Source organism: Thermobia domestica, chromosome 10, assembly GCF_964235325.1.
Source record: "Thermobia domestica chromosome 10, izTheDome1.hap1.1, whole genome shotgun sequence".
Lineage (NCBI taxonomy): Eukaryota > Metazoa > Arthropoda > Insecta > Zygentoma > Lepismatidae > Thermobia > Thermobia domestica.
The window spans coordinates 42,796,558-42,812,382 of record NC_137463.1 but is presented as its reverse complement, the minus strand read 5'-3'; the positions used below and the strand labels follow the sequence as shown (position 1 = coordinate 42,812,382).

The 15,825-nt window shown below is 34.9% G+C and overlaps 1 protein-coding gene across 3 annotated transcripts; it reads right to left on the bottom strand.

Moving 5' to 3' along the window:
- Positions 1–559: 559 nt before the first annotated feature.
- On the bottom strand, positions 560–14,339 carry LOC145662466 (uncharacterized). Of its 3 annotated transcripts, none has more exons than XM_081728073.1 (5): positions 10,944–11,207; positions 8,832–9,010; positions 6,891–7,050; positions 5,692–5,822; positions 560–1,630 (listed from the first exon to the last, which is right to left on the bottom strand). In XM_081728073.1, the coding sequence occupies exons 3-5, from the start codon at positions 6,961–6,963 to the stop codon at positions 1,625–1,627; spliced, it is 210 nt and encodes a 69-aa protein (XP_081584199.1). In that variant the 5' UTR covers positions 6,964–7,050; positions 8,832–9,010; positions 10,944–11,207; the 3' UTR covers positions 560–1,624. The 3 variants fall into 3 exon arrangements, 2 of the variants coding, with proteins under 2 accessions (XP_081584199.1, XP_081584198.1); XR_014127050.1 differs by lacking the exons at positions 560–1,630; positions 10,944–11,207 and adding exons at positions 2,487–3,960; positions 14,006–14,339; XM_081728072.1 differs by lacking the exon at positions 560–1,630 and adding an exon at positions 2,489–3,960.
- Positions 14,340–15,825: the final 1,486 nt, after the last annotated feature.

The following is a 15,825-nucleotide window of genomic DNA, read 5'->3' as shown; positions in this document are numbered from 1 at the left end:
GAAAATAATACGAGGGTTATCACAAAATTCATGGGAAATTTTTTTCTAACGAAAATGGTAACAAAGCAAGAAATTTTTAAACATGCAAATGGAAAGTTAATACATATGTAAATATTACGTATAGATTGGATATAAATACATATTCCCATAATACGAACAATCATTTTTACTTTTTTTTCTCGTTCTATATTCTGATGGAAATGTGTATGTTTACACAATTCCTTACATGTAACGTTTACGTATATGCTAACCTTCATTTGGATATTTCAGAAGTTTTTGATGCGTGACCATTTTCGTAAGAAAGAAAAAAAAAGTTGCCATGACTTTTGCGGTAACCCACATATAAAGTTAGAAGTTATTGCTTCTAGTTACTAAGAACTTCTTCAAAAATAAGATTTACATATACATTTTGAAGCAACATACGAAATATGTATACGAATACATGTAAATTTAAAACTCTATGTATATGTACACAAAGTTGCAAATCAATTTTTTGAGGAAAATAGAACTATTTAATATATAAAGAATTTACACACAACATTTTTCTACAAAATCATTTTATTGTAAATAATAATAGTAAAAAAACAGCAACTGAGTCATACAGGTTTCAAAATTAAACAATGATATTAACATCTGTTAAAGTACTGAAAGTAAGATTTTTAGATCAAATTCAAAACTTCAAGAAAAAACGTAAAGAACTTAAAGAAAACTTATACTGTAATTTTACTCCCAGTAAACAACATTGAAGATTTTTGAAAATAAATTAGAAATTAGTTGCTAAAAAACTTCGCATACGTATTTAAAATGTTAATACAAGAAAAAAGTTTATCTACGACTTTGGTCGGAAATACATATTTACGGAACTGGGGCCAATTTAAGATAATCAGTAGAAATGATCGCAGGAGTGGCTACAATGAATAAAACAACCGAGAAACATCGCACACGTGTTCAGAACCTCACTATAAATAAAGAGTTTATTTGCGATTTCGGTTGGAAAAGCCTAATTACAGAAATTAGGCCAATTTAAGGTAAGTAGAACATACATACTTTTCCGTAATTAAACGTTTCAGATCAAATTAAAACAACCCTCTCGTATCGAGGTACTCAACCGTGTGCAAAGTTCCTCGATTGTTTCATTCAATGTAGTATCCTACGATCAATTCAAATAATTACATTAATATATTGATAAATTGAGAAAACAACCAATTTTGTCACACCAGACCCTTTGTAGGTACGAAATCAAAGATATACAAAGACTGAAAAACATATAACTGAACCGGAACTCCAACCCGGAACCTCCCGCTTACCATGCAGATGCGCTACCACTGCGCCATTCAGTCCGCTCCCAGAACAGCCATACATTCTTCCACCTTGTGGAACAACATCGTTATAAAGAGTGAAAGAATGTATAGTTGTTACTGAGAGCGGACTGAGTAGCACGTCTGCATGGTAAGATGAAGATCCCGGGTTCCACTCACGGCTCAGACGCATTTTTTGACTCTTGTATGTCTTCAATTACCTTAAATTGGTTCCATCTGCATAATTAGGCGCTTCCGATCAAAGTTGCAAATAAACTCTTTTTCTTATACGGAGGTCCTGAACACACTATGCGAGGCTTGTCGGTTTATTCCTGGAATATCATGCATGAACATAAATACATCTACATTTTCATAAAGTTCTAATACATGTACACACATATATGAACAAAGTTATAAATCAACTTTTGGAGAAAAGTAGAACGAATTTAAGATATAAAGAATGTACATAAAATACTTTTCTACACAAGAATTTTATTATAATTGAGTATAGCAACTGAGCCATACAGACTTCAAAATTAAACAAAAATATTAAATTCAAAATTAAACAATGATATTAATATTTATCAACTGTTCACTGAAAATAAAATAGCATTTTAGGCCAAATATAAATCGTTTCAAAATTAAACAATGATATTAATATTTATCAACTGTTCACTGAAAATAAAAAAGCATTTTAGGCCAAATATAAATCGTTTCAAAATTACACAACGATACTAACATTTATCAACTGTTTACTGAAAATAAAATAACATTTTTAGGCCAAATATAAATCGTTTCAAAATTAAACAATGATAATAACATTTATCAACTGTTTACTGAAAATAAAATAACATTTTTAGGCCAAATATAAATCGTTTCAAAATTAAACAATGATACTAACATTTATCAACTGTTTACTGAAAATAAAATAACATTTTTAGGCCAAATATAAATCTTTTCAAAATTAAACAATGATACTAACATTTATCAACTGTTTACTGAAAATAAAATAACATTTTTAGGCCAAATATAAATCTTTATAACAAAAAAAGATAAAGAAATATAGGAAAATTTAAGCTATAATTTTACTCCCAGCAAACAGCATTGAAGATCTTTCAAATAAATTATGAACTATTCTTAACTGAGCAAGAAACTAGTCTTAATTAAGCTATTGGACGATACATAAACACAGTGGAAGCTTGGGAGATACATAATTTACGACTTTTCAAGTTTTACAACTGAAATGTAGGTTTCATGAGTGCATTACCTGAAAGCTCTTCATTGCTGTTAGACGAGAATATATTCTTCAACATTCACATTTTTTTAAAAAATCATTCATTCCTACTAACTTATTACTACCATTCTTAATTTCTCGTATAACTATTTATTGTGTGACAATCATCCTATAACTGAACAAATATGTTGTTCTGATAACAGCCCGTTCATTTAGGAACAGCAATGTAGTATTATTAGTCACAGAATAGAATTCTTTGCTTGGACAAATTCTAAATTAACTGGAAGTTTTAATATTGCTACACAATCAAGCCAAGATTGCCTTCAAGTTATCCCTTTAAAGCGCATTTCGTAAAGGAACGCAGAGCATATTGTTACCCAATGCTACAAGAAAAGTAGGACTCACCTCAACTATATTATTATGAAGAACACAGACCAGCTTTTCTGTTTTTTTTTTACTTCATATGCATACACGTGTTCATTGAAAGATATAGTCTCTAGCTCTTTGCATACAAAAGCTACAGTTTCTTCTCGATTAACTAAAATAGTTGTAATACTACCAAACACAGGAAAGTGACTGAGAATATCAAGAACAAGAATCATGCCTGGTTTATACATTGTTCCTTTAATTGAAACCCATCGTGGTATATAACTCATCTCGAAAGATCTGCTAGGAAGAATGTCATTTATATGTATAAAATCAGTATGTGATGATACTAGTATTTCTTCTCCCGGCCCGACTGATACTGTGGAAGACTTTAGTCCTCGTTGACTTAACATTCTTTCTGCTTGTATTAACTGGTGTCTTAAAGCTAAAGTATATGTAAGATTCTTTCGTGACGTAGTTACATATGACGCAGATTTAAAAATGTTATGTTTTGCTTCAAATCTCATATTCCATAAGTGAACTAACGGTCCTGACTGACGCATTATCATCGGATAATGACACATAAAATGGTACTTTGGTTTCAAAGGTTCATTGAAAACTTTTAGGAACAACTCGTGATGTTCTTGAATCAAAATGTTCAACAGTATATCACACCCTATTTGAAAAGATGGAGCAGTAAATACCGGTATTTCACATCAGTTTGTTTTAAAGACCAATCATGTCCAACAATAGTGTATTTACACTCATGATCTGTTTATCGTGAGGAGTACTTATGTCATATACCGCTTTTTGCAGAAGAAGCCAAAGATGTTCCCCTTTTTTAGGGTATTCTGCGTTAAACACAAAAAAAGTTTTAAAACATATGTCCACACCCTTGAGCACGTTGTCTAGCAGATAAAGGGTGTTGTCTATTATCACGTACGTTCCTTGAATGTCTTTTAAAGAAGAGCCCATAACAATTACTGAGGGTTGGCGTGTTAAACCCAACATCGATAACTTCTTGTCTCTCGTTTCCATGAAGGGTTGAACATCACCCATTACCTGTTGGAATTAGAGAGAGGTTAACTGATCATGTTACATACTTAAATAATTTTTCTTACATATAAGAACAAAGACATTTCTGCTTCCTCAATAGTCTGAAGCATTATTTATTGTACATTTACAATGACATATGCATTTTGCGCCTATAAATATATGTTATTTTGAAGCTAAAAAATTGGTAAGTAATACTAATACTGCAAAGTTTTAAAAGCTCTTAAATGCTTTAAAAGCTGCAAAGGTTTTCAAAAGCTATTTATATCTGACTACAAAAACGATACGTTCAAACAAGGACAGAAGCTACTAAATTACGAAAACTCGACAACTTGTCCTCAAATAGACTTAAGAACTTCCTCACTAGCATTTACCAATAGAGAATATAGAATAGATCACATTTATGCTCAGTAAGTGATTTTGGTTATTAAAATGAAATGAAATTTTTGAGTTTTATGCCCCACAGTTATGCCGGCTACGCTTAAGGAGACTGTGATGAGAAATGAATGAAATGGTGTAATGAAGAAAGTGGGAGAAAACTGGAGAACCTCGAGGAAACCCACGCACACGGTGTTAGTTCACCACAAAGTTCACTTGGTTGGAGCAAGGTTTGAACCCGGGACCTTATGCACCAGAGATGAACGGTCTATCACTGAGCCACCGCGGCCACTGTTTGGTTATTATTAAATAAATGTATCGAGTTCGTATTTGTTCACATGTAATGAAACGTCGTAGCTCAGCTTCACACTCCGAAAACAGGGTTCTTGGCGTAACCTTAATTTTCTTTCCAACGTGTGTCTTTGAAGAGTGTGTGTGTGTGGGGGGGGGGAGAATTATTGGCGAGAACATTTTCATACCACTTTGATTGGCACAAATTACTTTAGTTTACGCTACAGTCCTCCGAACTTAATGATCGGAGATAGGGGAAGAAGACCAACTCTATTAATAAACAAGTTGTTGAACCTTCGCTGTGTGATCTCCAAGCATAGCCCAAAATCCCAGTCGGACTACGAACTGTGTTACGTATTCTAGAAAACTGAACCTTTCGTCCACGCCCGATACAATTGGATAATTATGGATAGCCAGCAATGGATAATAATCTACTTCTCTCTCTCGGGGGCGCGGTGTTTAAGTGATAGAGCGCTCACTTCCGGTGGTTGGGGTCCTTGGTTTGATCCCAGCTCACGCCGTGTAGACTTTGTGGTGCACAAATATCGTGCTCGTGGGTTTTCTTGAGGTTCTCCCCTTTCCTCCCACTTTTTTCATTCCACCATTTCATTCATTTCTCATCATCACCGTCTCCTTTAGCCTAACCAGCATAACCGCGGGACGTAAAACTTAAAAATTTCACTTCATTTCTTTCTTTCTCTCTCCTCCTCACGTTATTTGAAATTAACAATAAACTAAGTTATGTTTCTGTATGAAATATAATGCCAATCAGATGTTTATAAAGAGTTTGAAATGAAATGTGAGAGTTTATCTCAATAGTTTTTAAATTTTGCACTCCAGGGATGGGCCTAGTTGGCTAATAGCAAGTGCGACCCCGCTTCTGCCCCTCTTAAGATTTTCATTGCCTCTCTCCACCGAAATATTGATTTAACAGATCTAATTCTCATATTATTCATGCCCATGCCAGATCCATAAAAAGACGTAACTTTATTTTCTTAACAAAACATACGTAGTTGACACCTGATCTGGCTGACCATGATCAATCAATAGAATAAAATATACTTTACTTACATTAACATGACAGAAGAAACTATCCTGAGACTCTTTCACAGTTGGCTTCCAAATTTTCTTCGATGTTTTTATATGTGATGTTGACCTACACAGGGTACCAAGCAATAAAAGTAGTACACTGGATCTGGTATCTAAAAATAAAAATGAAAACTATACAATAGAATATAAAATAAAAAATATTTTTACCGAAATTGTTTTTTATACGCGGACTCCTGCATTATTATATCTTCCATATAAAATCTTAAAAATTATATACTATTTCGATTAAAATGCCTACCGGACGTTTGACAGTAGTTTGCAGTGGCAAATGCCCCACCCATTACAGCTCTGTGAATCAATTCCATTATTTTCTATATTAATTTTAATGCGTAATGGTTTGAAACAAATCTGCAATGTTTGTGATGGATAAGAAAGAACTATATGAATGAAAGTCATTTTGTTTTTAGTAGTGAACTATTTTGCAGTGTTATAAAAATTATATCTTTAATCATTAGTAACTAAATATGAGTGAGTTTTGTTTTACAGTTGAAACTATGGTAGACTTAAAAACTATGCCAATTTAATAACAAAACCGCAAGTAGTAGACACATAACTTTCGGTTCCAATACAGGGAGAGAGAGATAATCTGTTCTTCGTGCGCTGAGTCTATAAGAAAAACAGATTTCTGCTATCCGTTATAATTATTAGGAATCAAAATTGAAACTACAATAACTACTAGTTTTTACTTCTCCCGGTTTCAGTAGAAAAAAAAATCGGATGTTGTATGGATGCCACTATTTTACCGGAAGTAGTAGTATAGCTTTACTATTTTCGGTTTTTGTACAGAAACACCGGTTAATGTGTTTACTTTACTTGAGACGCTAAATCGAATCAGGGAAACAGTTTCTAACTATCAATAACCATGTTTGATTTATAACGATCAATGTTGAAACCCTAAACGACTGATTCATACCACTTCCGGTTTGAATAGAGGCTTATCTGGAGAAATGAGATCTACTCTTTGAATCAATGCTGAACAACTGAGTATATATTGTACGTATAGTGTCTACTACTTACAACCAATGTATAATTATTAATATGATCATTACAGCATACTTGTTGCAGATAGAAAAATCTACTTCATTCATACAAGTAATTACAATTTCAAGTTAATGAAACAGAAACAAAGGAAGAATTAAAGAACACAAAAATAATATTACCTTCTGTAACACTTTCTGTGTCTAACAGACTTAAAAGTTCGACTGCTGGAGCGTCATGTAGCCGTTTCTTCATTAGTTTTTCCAATTTTTTACTGGCAGAATCCCATTTCACGAACAAGGATGTATGATCAGGATATAAGTCTTTGAAATCTTGATCAATCTGGAAATGGAATTCCATTGCATTAAAACATTTACATTAATAACAATATTTCATTAATTTTTAAGAATCACAACTTCCTTTACGTGCATAAATGAAATTTCTTAACTGTAACAATTTCAATACAAACTACTAGTTACAGCGTGTACTTTTATGGACTTGGACTTGGGTTCAAATTCAACCTGCTTTCCTCTGGTGTTGTCCAACATCTTGAGGAAATTGACTTACTGGTAGCTTAAATAAGTAGACCACAAAAGCCAGAAACGTAGTGCAAGAAGATGTTACATTGACGATAATTGCCAGTTAGACCCATATTGAGGTTGTGGCATCACGGGCTTTCGTCGTGTTATAATGGTTTTTGGTTATATAGGTTAATGTAAACAAAGGTCTATTTACTCGGATAGATTAGGCAAGGATGGGGAAAGTATTGATCTGGACTTAATATTACAGGTACCATCCCGGTATTTGCTGGAATGACTGAGGAAAAATCCACGGAAATTTCAGTCACGATGACCGGATTTGAGCCCGGAAGCTTCCGAATGTAAAGCCAAGGTTCTACTTTCTGAAATAAGGCCGCTAGGGTTTCATATTAATTTGTCAAAGGACAAAGTGAAGAAAATTCTACAATATTGTTAGCGTTTATCAGACAATAAAACCACTATTTGCTATCTACTGAGTAAAAGAAAAAGACTTATTGAATCCAAAAGTACTTCATGCATTTAAAAAAATCACCGTCAAAGTTTCTATTGCTGTACGTATATGCTTGGTTGGTACGCAATCACAAGAAAGATTGTTTATCAGTCATGTAAGTATTGTTCTTCTGAGATCTCGCTTTCATAAGCAAGTGACATCGTGTTGTAAGAACTCAGTTCTCAATTGTTATTTTACTGAATATGATACGTTTCTTTCCATTGCAAGGTAAAGTCAGTGCACGTGTTCGTAATGTATGGCCACGTAATCATATGCGTCTTAAAAATGAAAACAATAATTTTAGGTTTAGAGTATTTGTTTTCAGACTTGCGATTGAGCTTTTCATCTAGTTGTTCAAAGGAAGATCGAGTTGCTAATAAACTGAACTTAATCCTTTCCCACTTTGTGTTACATGCATGTGGATGAATATGTTATAAAGAACCAGCAAAAAAGATTATTAGACATGTTTTAGTTCTTTTAATATGCAATCTAAATACAATGCAAAATGTTCACTTTTTGAAAAGGAAACTGCAAAAAATTTCCAGATTCATTGATTGCCTCTATCCTCTTTCATCACCGGAGCTAAACAGGAAGGAATCTATAGTTTGTAGTTGAATCTGAATTACTTTTATAAAATTATACACCTACCGGGCATCGAACCGATAACCACCAACCTACAGGCAGTTCAGACCTGCTTCAAGATATCTCAACATTCATGAACAGATATTACATAAGAGGACAAGGAAGTAATTCATGTCCACCATTTATATATATTTTTATTATGGTTTTATGACAACTAAGGTCTATTAGCTCACACATACAAATACCTACACTAGTATATGTCATTTCAATATTCAGTATGACTATCCTGAAGGCTTTTACTATTTTCTTGTCAAACGCGACACAATTTTAAAGAAAACTTCTGTTCTAAAAAGTACGTTATGAAAAAATCAACTTCTGGACGTGAGCAAAAGATTTTGTATGAGTGTTCTCAGCCCCAAAGAATAATTCAATGCTTGTAAATTATGGCCTATTCAGTAACAACACAGTCCTTAGTAGTAAAACAGAATGCAGGTTAATTAAATGAATCTTACCAATGTATATCCCAAAGGCTGCTTCAATGCTGGCCAAGTTGAAATTATTTCATGAACAGTTTTGCCCTCTTGCTTGAATCGAACTTTCAACGTTTTCTTCCAGTGATCAAGTACTTCCTACCAGGGCTCGACACTATGCTTTAGCCACGCTAAGCTGTTTTCAATATCTATGCCACATTCTGAAAGAGAAGAATAAACTTACCAAACAGATCTGCATTACATTAAAAACTCAATAAATAAATTCCTATATTTTTTCAAATATCAGTTAAAATGATTCTATATTTTCATAAGTCTTCTGTACAAGTATTTATATCCATATGTAATATATAATAAAGAAAGAAATATATTTACAAAAAAAAAGTCCTGGAACTGTTCCTGTGAAGCTGAACTTGAAATTTGCCTTCATATGGTAATCTATATTTCCGGCACAAATATCGAATGCCTTTCATCAGAATGGTTTAATTCTTCAAACATGTAGAACTGATGTAAATTACATGTTCTAGCTTAGTACTTCAATGGTATAACGTAATAGTGGTACTATATAAGTATAATGACTATCTACGACGAAGAAAGTCGCAAAAATATTTATTAATAAATGCTACTTATGATTTCTTATCAACAAAGTAACTCTTGTAATGAAGGATTTGAAGATTAAGCATACAAAATTTGGACTTGTTCAGTCTTGTAAATAGAAACACATAGAAACTAAGTATCGATTAATTTAGTGCATTATTTAATCCTTAATAGATTAGTTGGTTGCTTAACTGAAGAGTAGGTGAAAAATTTCTCGACTGTAGTTTCATGTTGTAAACAGTAAGAATATCTACACAGTCCCATTATTACCTTATACTATTGAAATACTCAGCTTGAACGCATATACACTTTACATTTTGAGCCATCCTGATGAAAGGCACACGATATTTTTGCCAGAAATACATATGAACATTGAAGAACCACGTTTTAATCTTACAGGAACACTTTCAGGTTAGTATCGACTTATATTAATGTGTTCCATACGTTCAATTAGCAGGAAAAAACAAAAAAACTAAACCATTTTTTAAAACATGGTTCTTGCAAACCCTGGCACAAAATAGGTAAATCATTGGCAGTTTTTAAAGCATGATCGGGGCCTCGGTGGTTCAGTGGTAGAGGGTTGACCTCTGACGTGTGAGATACTTTGTTTGATTCCGTATCGCGCTAAGTGACACCGTGTGTGTGGATTTGTCGGAGTTCTCCCGAGAAGATCTTTTCATTCAAATCTTTTTCGTCAAAAGTACTTGTCAAATGTTTCCCGACCATATATCAACAGTTGATTTAGCTTCATAGGCTAAAGGAGACGGAATAAATACAAACGAATTATGATTAGGAACTTAAGAGCAGAGATGCTGTTTACCTAGATCAAATTTTATACGAAATCGAATCCGGGTATTTTCACTTGTAGTTAATAAATACTGAGGTAGTACCTTTAAGGTTTCCACCTTTTCCTCCTGTTCCTTTACAATTTTAAAGATCCTGCATATCGTGGTGTCATTTCGCTTAAATTGAAATAACCGAAAATATAACTGAATACCAATCTCCTCGCCCTCCCAGCTACTCTAGTGGATAACGGGTGTATCATTGATGTATGTGGTCCGGATTCAATTCCCGGTGTGAGCACAAAAACATTTGCGAACGTTCACTTTCATTAATCATCTGTTTACTTTAGTCTAAACGGCATAACCGTGGGACGTTACAAAAACTCTTTCAATGCATCTGATGCTTTCCTCGTATCGTGATGCAAATAAATTTTCTCGGGGTATCAGCCAGGTGATGTGTTTGTTGTGCAAAGTCTCGAGAACAGACATTGTTCTCATGATACTGACCCTGATGATGAGAACAACGTCTGTTCTCGAAACTTTGGACAACGAGCACACGTGATTGATATCCCGAGAAAAGTTACTTGCACCAACAAAGATGGAATAAATAACACGCAGGCTGTCACCAGATTGAAAAGTGAACGCAAAAATCTTTTACATTTCGACTGATAATGAATCACATTTGCACAGTTCATATGTGCAGCATAAGTATCACTGTATCAATTGATATTCAAGTGACTAAAGACAGAACACTTACAAAATCTGTCAGCTTGAAGAGCTTCGGACTCCGAGACTCTGTAGAGAAATTTGTTTCTCGTTTCAGCATCGTATCAGTTCCTCTTTTAGTTGGTGCTGGCATGGAACAACTGCTTTCTGTAGTTTCAGATCGAACTGACACTGAGTCATCTGGCGTTGACACTGATGGTGAAGCAAATGAGAGAGAACCGTCATCTAGCACATCATAAATTTCAACTGTGTTTGTTTCTACAAATTCCTTAAATTTTGCTAAGAACTTTGCACGTATCCCTGTTTTGGGAATTAACTGAGTAATTAGTTCATCAGTTAATGAATTAAATGCTGCTTCGTCGATTTCCTGTTCTGAAATGTAGATTGAAAGTTTATAAGTAACCAGATATTTACTGAATATCAAAAAAGAATTATACAGTGGTGAAAGCATTTAAGTTTTATTACACTACCAAGCGAAATTTGGTATGTTACGCGATCATGTGCCACACAAAGAGTATAGGAAGTTGCTCACCCCAGTTTTTTTTCTTGGGCTTTACAGAAATGGGTGTATTTGGGCAAAGCTAAAGAGAAAAATGTTCATGGTAACTTCATACTTCAGCTTCATACTGTAAAAGTTACAATGGTATAGAAGCAACAACAAGAATTTAAGAGCATTTTTAACTCATGCAAATAATTTTGTAATTTGGTGCATAACGAGTACCTATGGATAACAATAAGTCTAATGCTAACCGATTGTTTTCAACGACTTATGTACTTCTAACAAACAATGAAAGGTTCTATGCAGAAATCATAGCCTGTCTCCTCTCTCTCTCTCTCTCTCTCTCTCTCTCCTCTTTGCAATTTCTGACATTGGTCGTTTTGCTCCAAACCACAGAATTATCTTTTGGAGATAATACACTATTCTCTGAATGCTTTGAAGAATGTAATATTTTCCGAATACCTAATAGAAGTTACCTAATAAGAAGTATACACTCGAATATATATAGGGAGGGGATAGTGGTTCATGTTACGGAAGCACAATTTTGTAAAATTTACAGAAGAAATATGACATAGTGTACACAAGCTGAATTTTACGTTTACAAGTGGAGCGTTACTAGTGTCAAAGTATGACAAGTGCTATTGAAACTCGTATCATTGCAATATCCCACTTCTTTTCATATCTTTACTTACGCGTATACCCACCATCACTGACGTGCCCGCTCCCTGCGATGCCGCTTCGGCCCACCAAATTTGCTTTGCCCTGACTGTTAGATAGCATTCGCACTTTTTAGTGCCCACCTAAATGAAAAAAAAAATGAAATGAAATCTTTAAGTTTTACGTCCCACGGTTATGCCGGTGAGGCTAAAGGAGACGGTGATGATGAGAGATGAGTGAAATGGTGGAATAAAGAAAGTGGGAGGAAACGGGAGAACCCCGAGAAAACCCACGAGCACGGTGTTTGTCCACCACAAGGTTCACTTGGCGGGGGCTGGGATCGAACCCGGGACCCCAAGCACCAGAGGTGAACGCTCTACCACTGAGCCACCGCGCCCCCTAGTGCCCACCTAGCACAGGTTACTTTTATGCACTGTATATTTATGACAATCAGAAAGATTTATTTATACGCAAATCGTAAAAGAACTGTGACTTTTTCACAATTACTTCTGGTGGGGCCATCGATACTTACCTGTGATTAAGTGAGATATTTTCATGTCGCCCAGCGTAAGTGTTTTAGGGGTCACTAAGAAGTAAATTAGTAAAAATTATATTTTTTTCAACGATTATTTCGAGTGGTGTACCGAAAATAAAAATGCACGCTTTTGAAATGAAATCTTTAAGTTTTACGTCCCACGATTATGCCGGTTAGGCTAAAGGAGACGTTGATAATGAGAGATGAGTGAAATGGTGGAATGAAGAAAGTGGGAGGAAACGGGATAACCCCGAGAAAACCCACGAGCACGGTGTTTGTCCACCACAAAGTTCAGTTGGCGGGGGCAGGGATCGAACCCGGGACCCCAAGCACCAGAGGTGAACGCTCTACCACTGAGCCACCGCGCCCCGCTAAATGCACGCTTTTATCAGCGTATGTCACGAGAAATATCGATTTCAAAGGTAAGGATTCTATATTTGGGTTCCATGAAATGTTCTTTCAAAATTATGCTTTAGGCTATATTTCGGATGACATTTAGTATCTTTCCCAAATCCATCGACGGCTCAGGACCCAGTACTGTGACTTAGAGTAAGCTGTTGTTAACTACCTCGTTTATGCGAATACCCACCGTCGCTGACGCGTTTGCTCCCTACGGACGCAAATCGTTTCTAACTGTCGGGGCCCCGCTGCTACGCTTCTGTTCTGACTCTGTTCGATAGCATAAATGGTTTTCCGTGTCCATATAGCACAAGTTGGTTAGTGTTTTATGCGTAGTTTTTTATGCTATACGTTCGCACTGTACTTATACTCATGACTACTTTATATTTACAAATAACGAATGGTAACCCCTACCAAGTAAGTCAGAGTCAATACCAAGTGATCTGGAGGAGAAACTAAATAATACACCATATTTCTTCCGTAAACTTTAGAATTTTGTTCATCTGTAAACTATAAATGGACCAATTTATTTTGCAAACTACCAGCGTTAGTGTCACTTTATTTACCCCTTTCCGGAAGTATCTAGTGGTAATAGAAATTACCCCAACTCTTGCCCCTGCAATTTTATACCCTGCTCTAGTGTCGTCAATGCCCCCCTTATCTATATGTAAGGGCCTAGGTTTAACTTAATAATGCCCGCTCCGGGTGGTATACCGGTACTCACTTTGAAGCGAGAAATTCCTCTCTATTAATTCTATGAAAATGGATCAAAAATTCCCTAACCTTAAGCTAACCCGTTCCTACTCTTACCTTACTCTAATGTACCCTACCCTACTCTATTCTACACCCTTTGAAAGCGGTTCTACATATCGATGCGCAGCTGGGGCGTGCATTGTAAAGTTTACCAAAGGTGTATTTGATACGCCAAATTTACAGCCAATAGAATAAGTACATATGAACTAACAGCAAAATTAATAGCCTATATACGAAAAAGTACACTTACTTTGAAACATGTCGATTAGCTGCGGTAAATTCCAGCTTCTTAATAAATTTATAACATAGGCATCCATTACGTCGTTGAAAAGTGAAAATTACTCGTTGAGAAAGTTGTATAGTGCAAACCAACCTCATTTACACACAGTTCTTTTACTTCCAAGACATGTCCCTTATGATTGTTGCCCTACGTTTTCTTTTCCTTTTTATTTTTACGGTATAAAGCGCTAATGCGATCCACACTTTCGTAATCGAAATGTTTACACAGAATGCAAATAAACACATGTGACGTTGTCACTAAACATTTTGGTCAGGAAAACCAAATAATTACCAAATCAGTTCAAATTTGGTTCGCATAACCAAATTAATCAACCAAATGGTCTGACCAAAAAATATAGTGTTCATGACCAAACACGTTTGGTCAAAATGACCAAATTTTGGTTAAATTAACCAAAAAAAGTGACCAAATGCTCTGACCAAACAAATTTGGTATTCCTGACCAAGCCCTTTTTTTCAGTGTGAAACGAATAAAACAATTGGTTTCATTGATGCAGTTATGCTTCTACAGAAATACAAAATGACTATTACAAGAAATGCAATAACTTTTTCTAATATTATCTTTATATTCATACTAAAACCAAATAGAAAGAAGAAAAGAGCAATGTAAAAAAGAAAAAAAAAGTACGATTCTGCTAGAGAGACAACGTAAAACTACAATTATTATGTAGTAGGTCTAAGAAAGGATCTTAGGTTCATAACAATGCAAGATTTCATGGGAAATTTCTGACAAAGATGTACACTCATGTCCAAAATTATTGTCGCATGTCTATAAATATGTTATTCTAGGAATATAATTTGATAACGAATTCGCCCGGTATTTCTTATAATGTTCGTATGTGTATAATCGGCAAATATATGTATGTGGTAAATTTCATGTCAAAAGAGCTGTAAATAAGAACAATAAAACGAAACTAAAATTTTCTTTTCCATTTAGCAACATTTTATTTTACTCATTATAATTTTCGCATTTATATTATTTTCCTATAAAATTTACCACAAATGTACATTTCACGATTATATACATACTATCAGTATGAAAAGTACCCTGCAAAATCATAATCAAATTATATTCTTACAAGAAGAAAGTTATAGATATGCGACAATCATTTTGGACATGAGTGTACTTCAATTTCTCTCTCATAATTCTTTGAGATCAAAGCTTCAAAAATGCATTAAAGAGCTCTCACTCTAGTGCTACGGGGTTCCTGGTTCGATTCCAGATAATGTTGCCCACGAGATGGTAATTTCTCGTTTCGTCTTTGAAATTGAGACGAGAATTAAAGTTCAAAATTCGGGAAGAGACAAGAAATTTTTCGAATTTTGTGGTCAACACTAGTTCACTCCAGTCTTAGATGTCAAACAATGTTTTTGTGTTACATGATCACAGTATAAAAATTATAAATTGATTTATGAACACAATGAAAAACATGGGGCCGCGGTGGCTCAGTGGTAGAGCGTTCCGGGTTCGATCCCAGCCCCGGCCAAGTGAACTTTGTGGTGGACAAATACCGTGTGCGTGGGTTTTCTCGAGGTTCTCCCGTTTCCCCCACTTTGTTCATTCCACCATTTCATTCATTACTTATCATCACCGTCTCCTTTAGCCTAACCGGCATAATCGTGGGACGTAAAACTCAAAGATTTCATTTCATTTTCATTTACAATGAAAAACATTTATCAACTTATAAAGATACGCATGACATTATATGTTACACTCCAATAATTAATATGGTTTGAATGTTGTTATCTGACACCCTTCGCGGACCTCTCGCG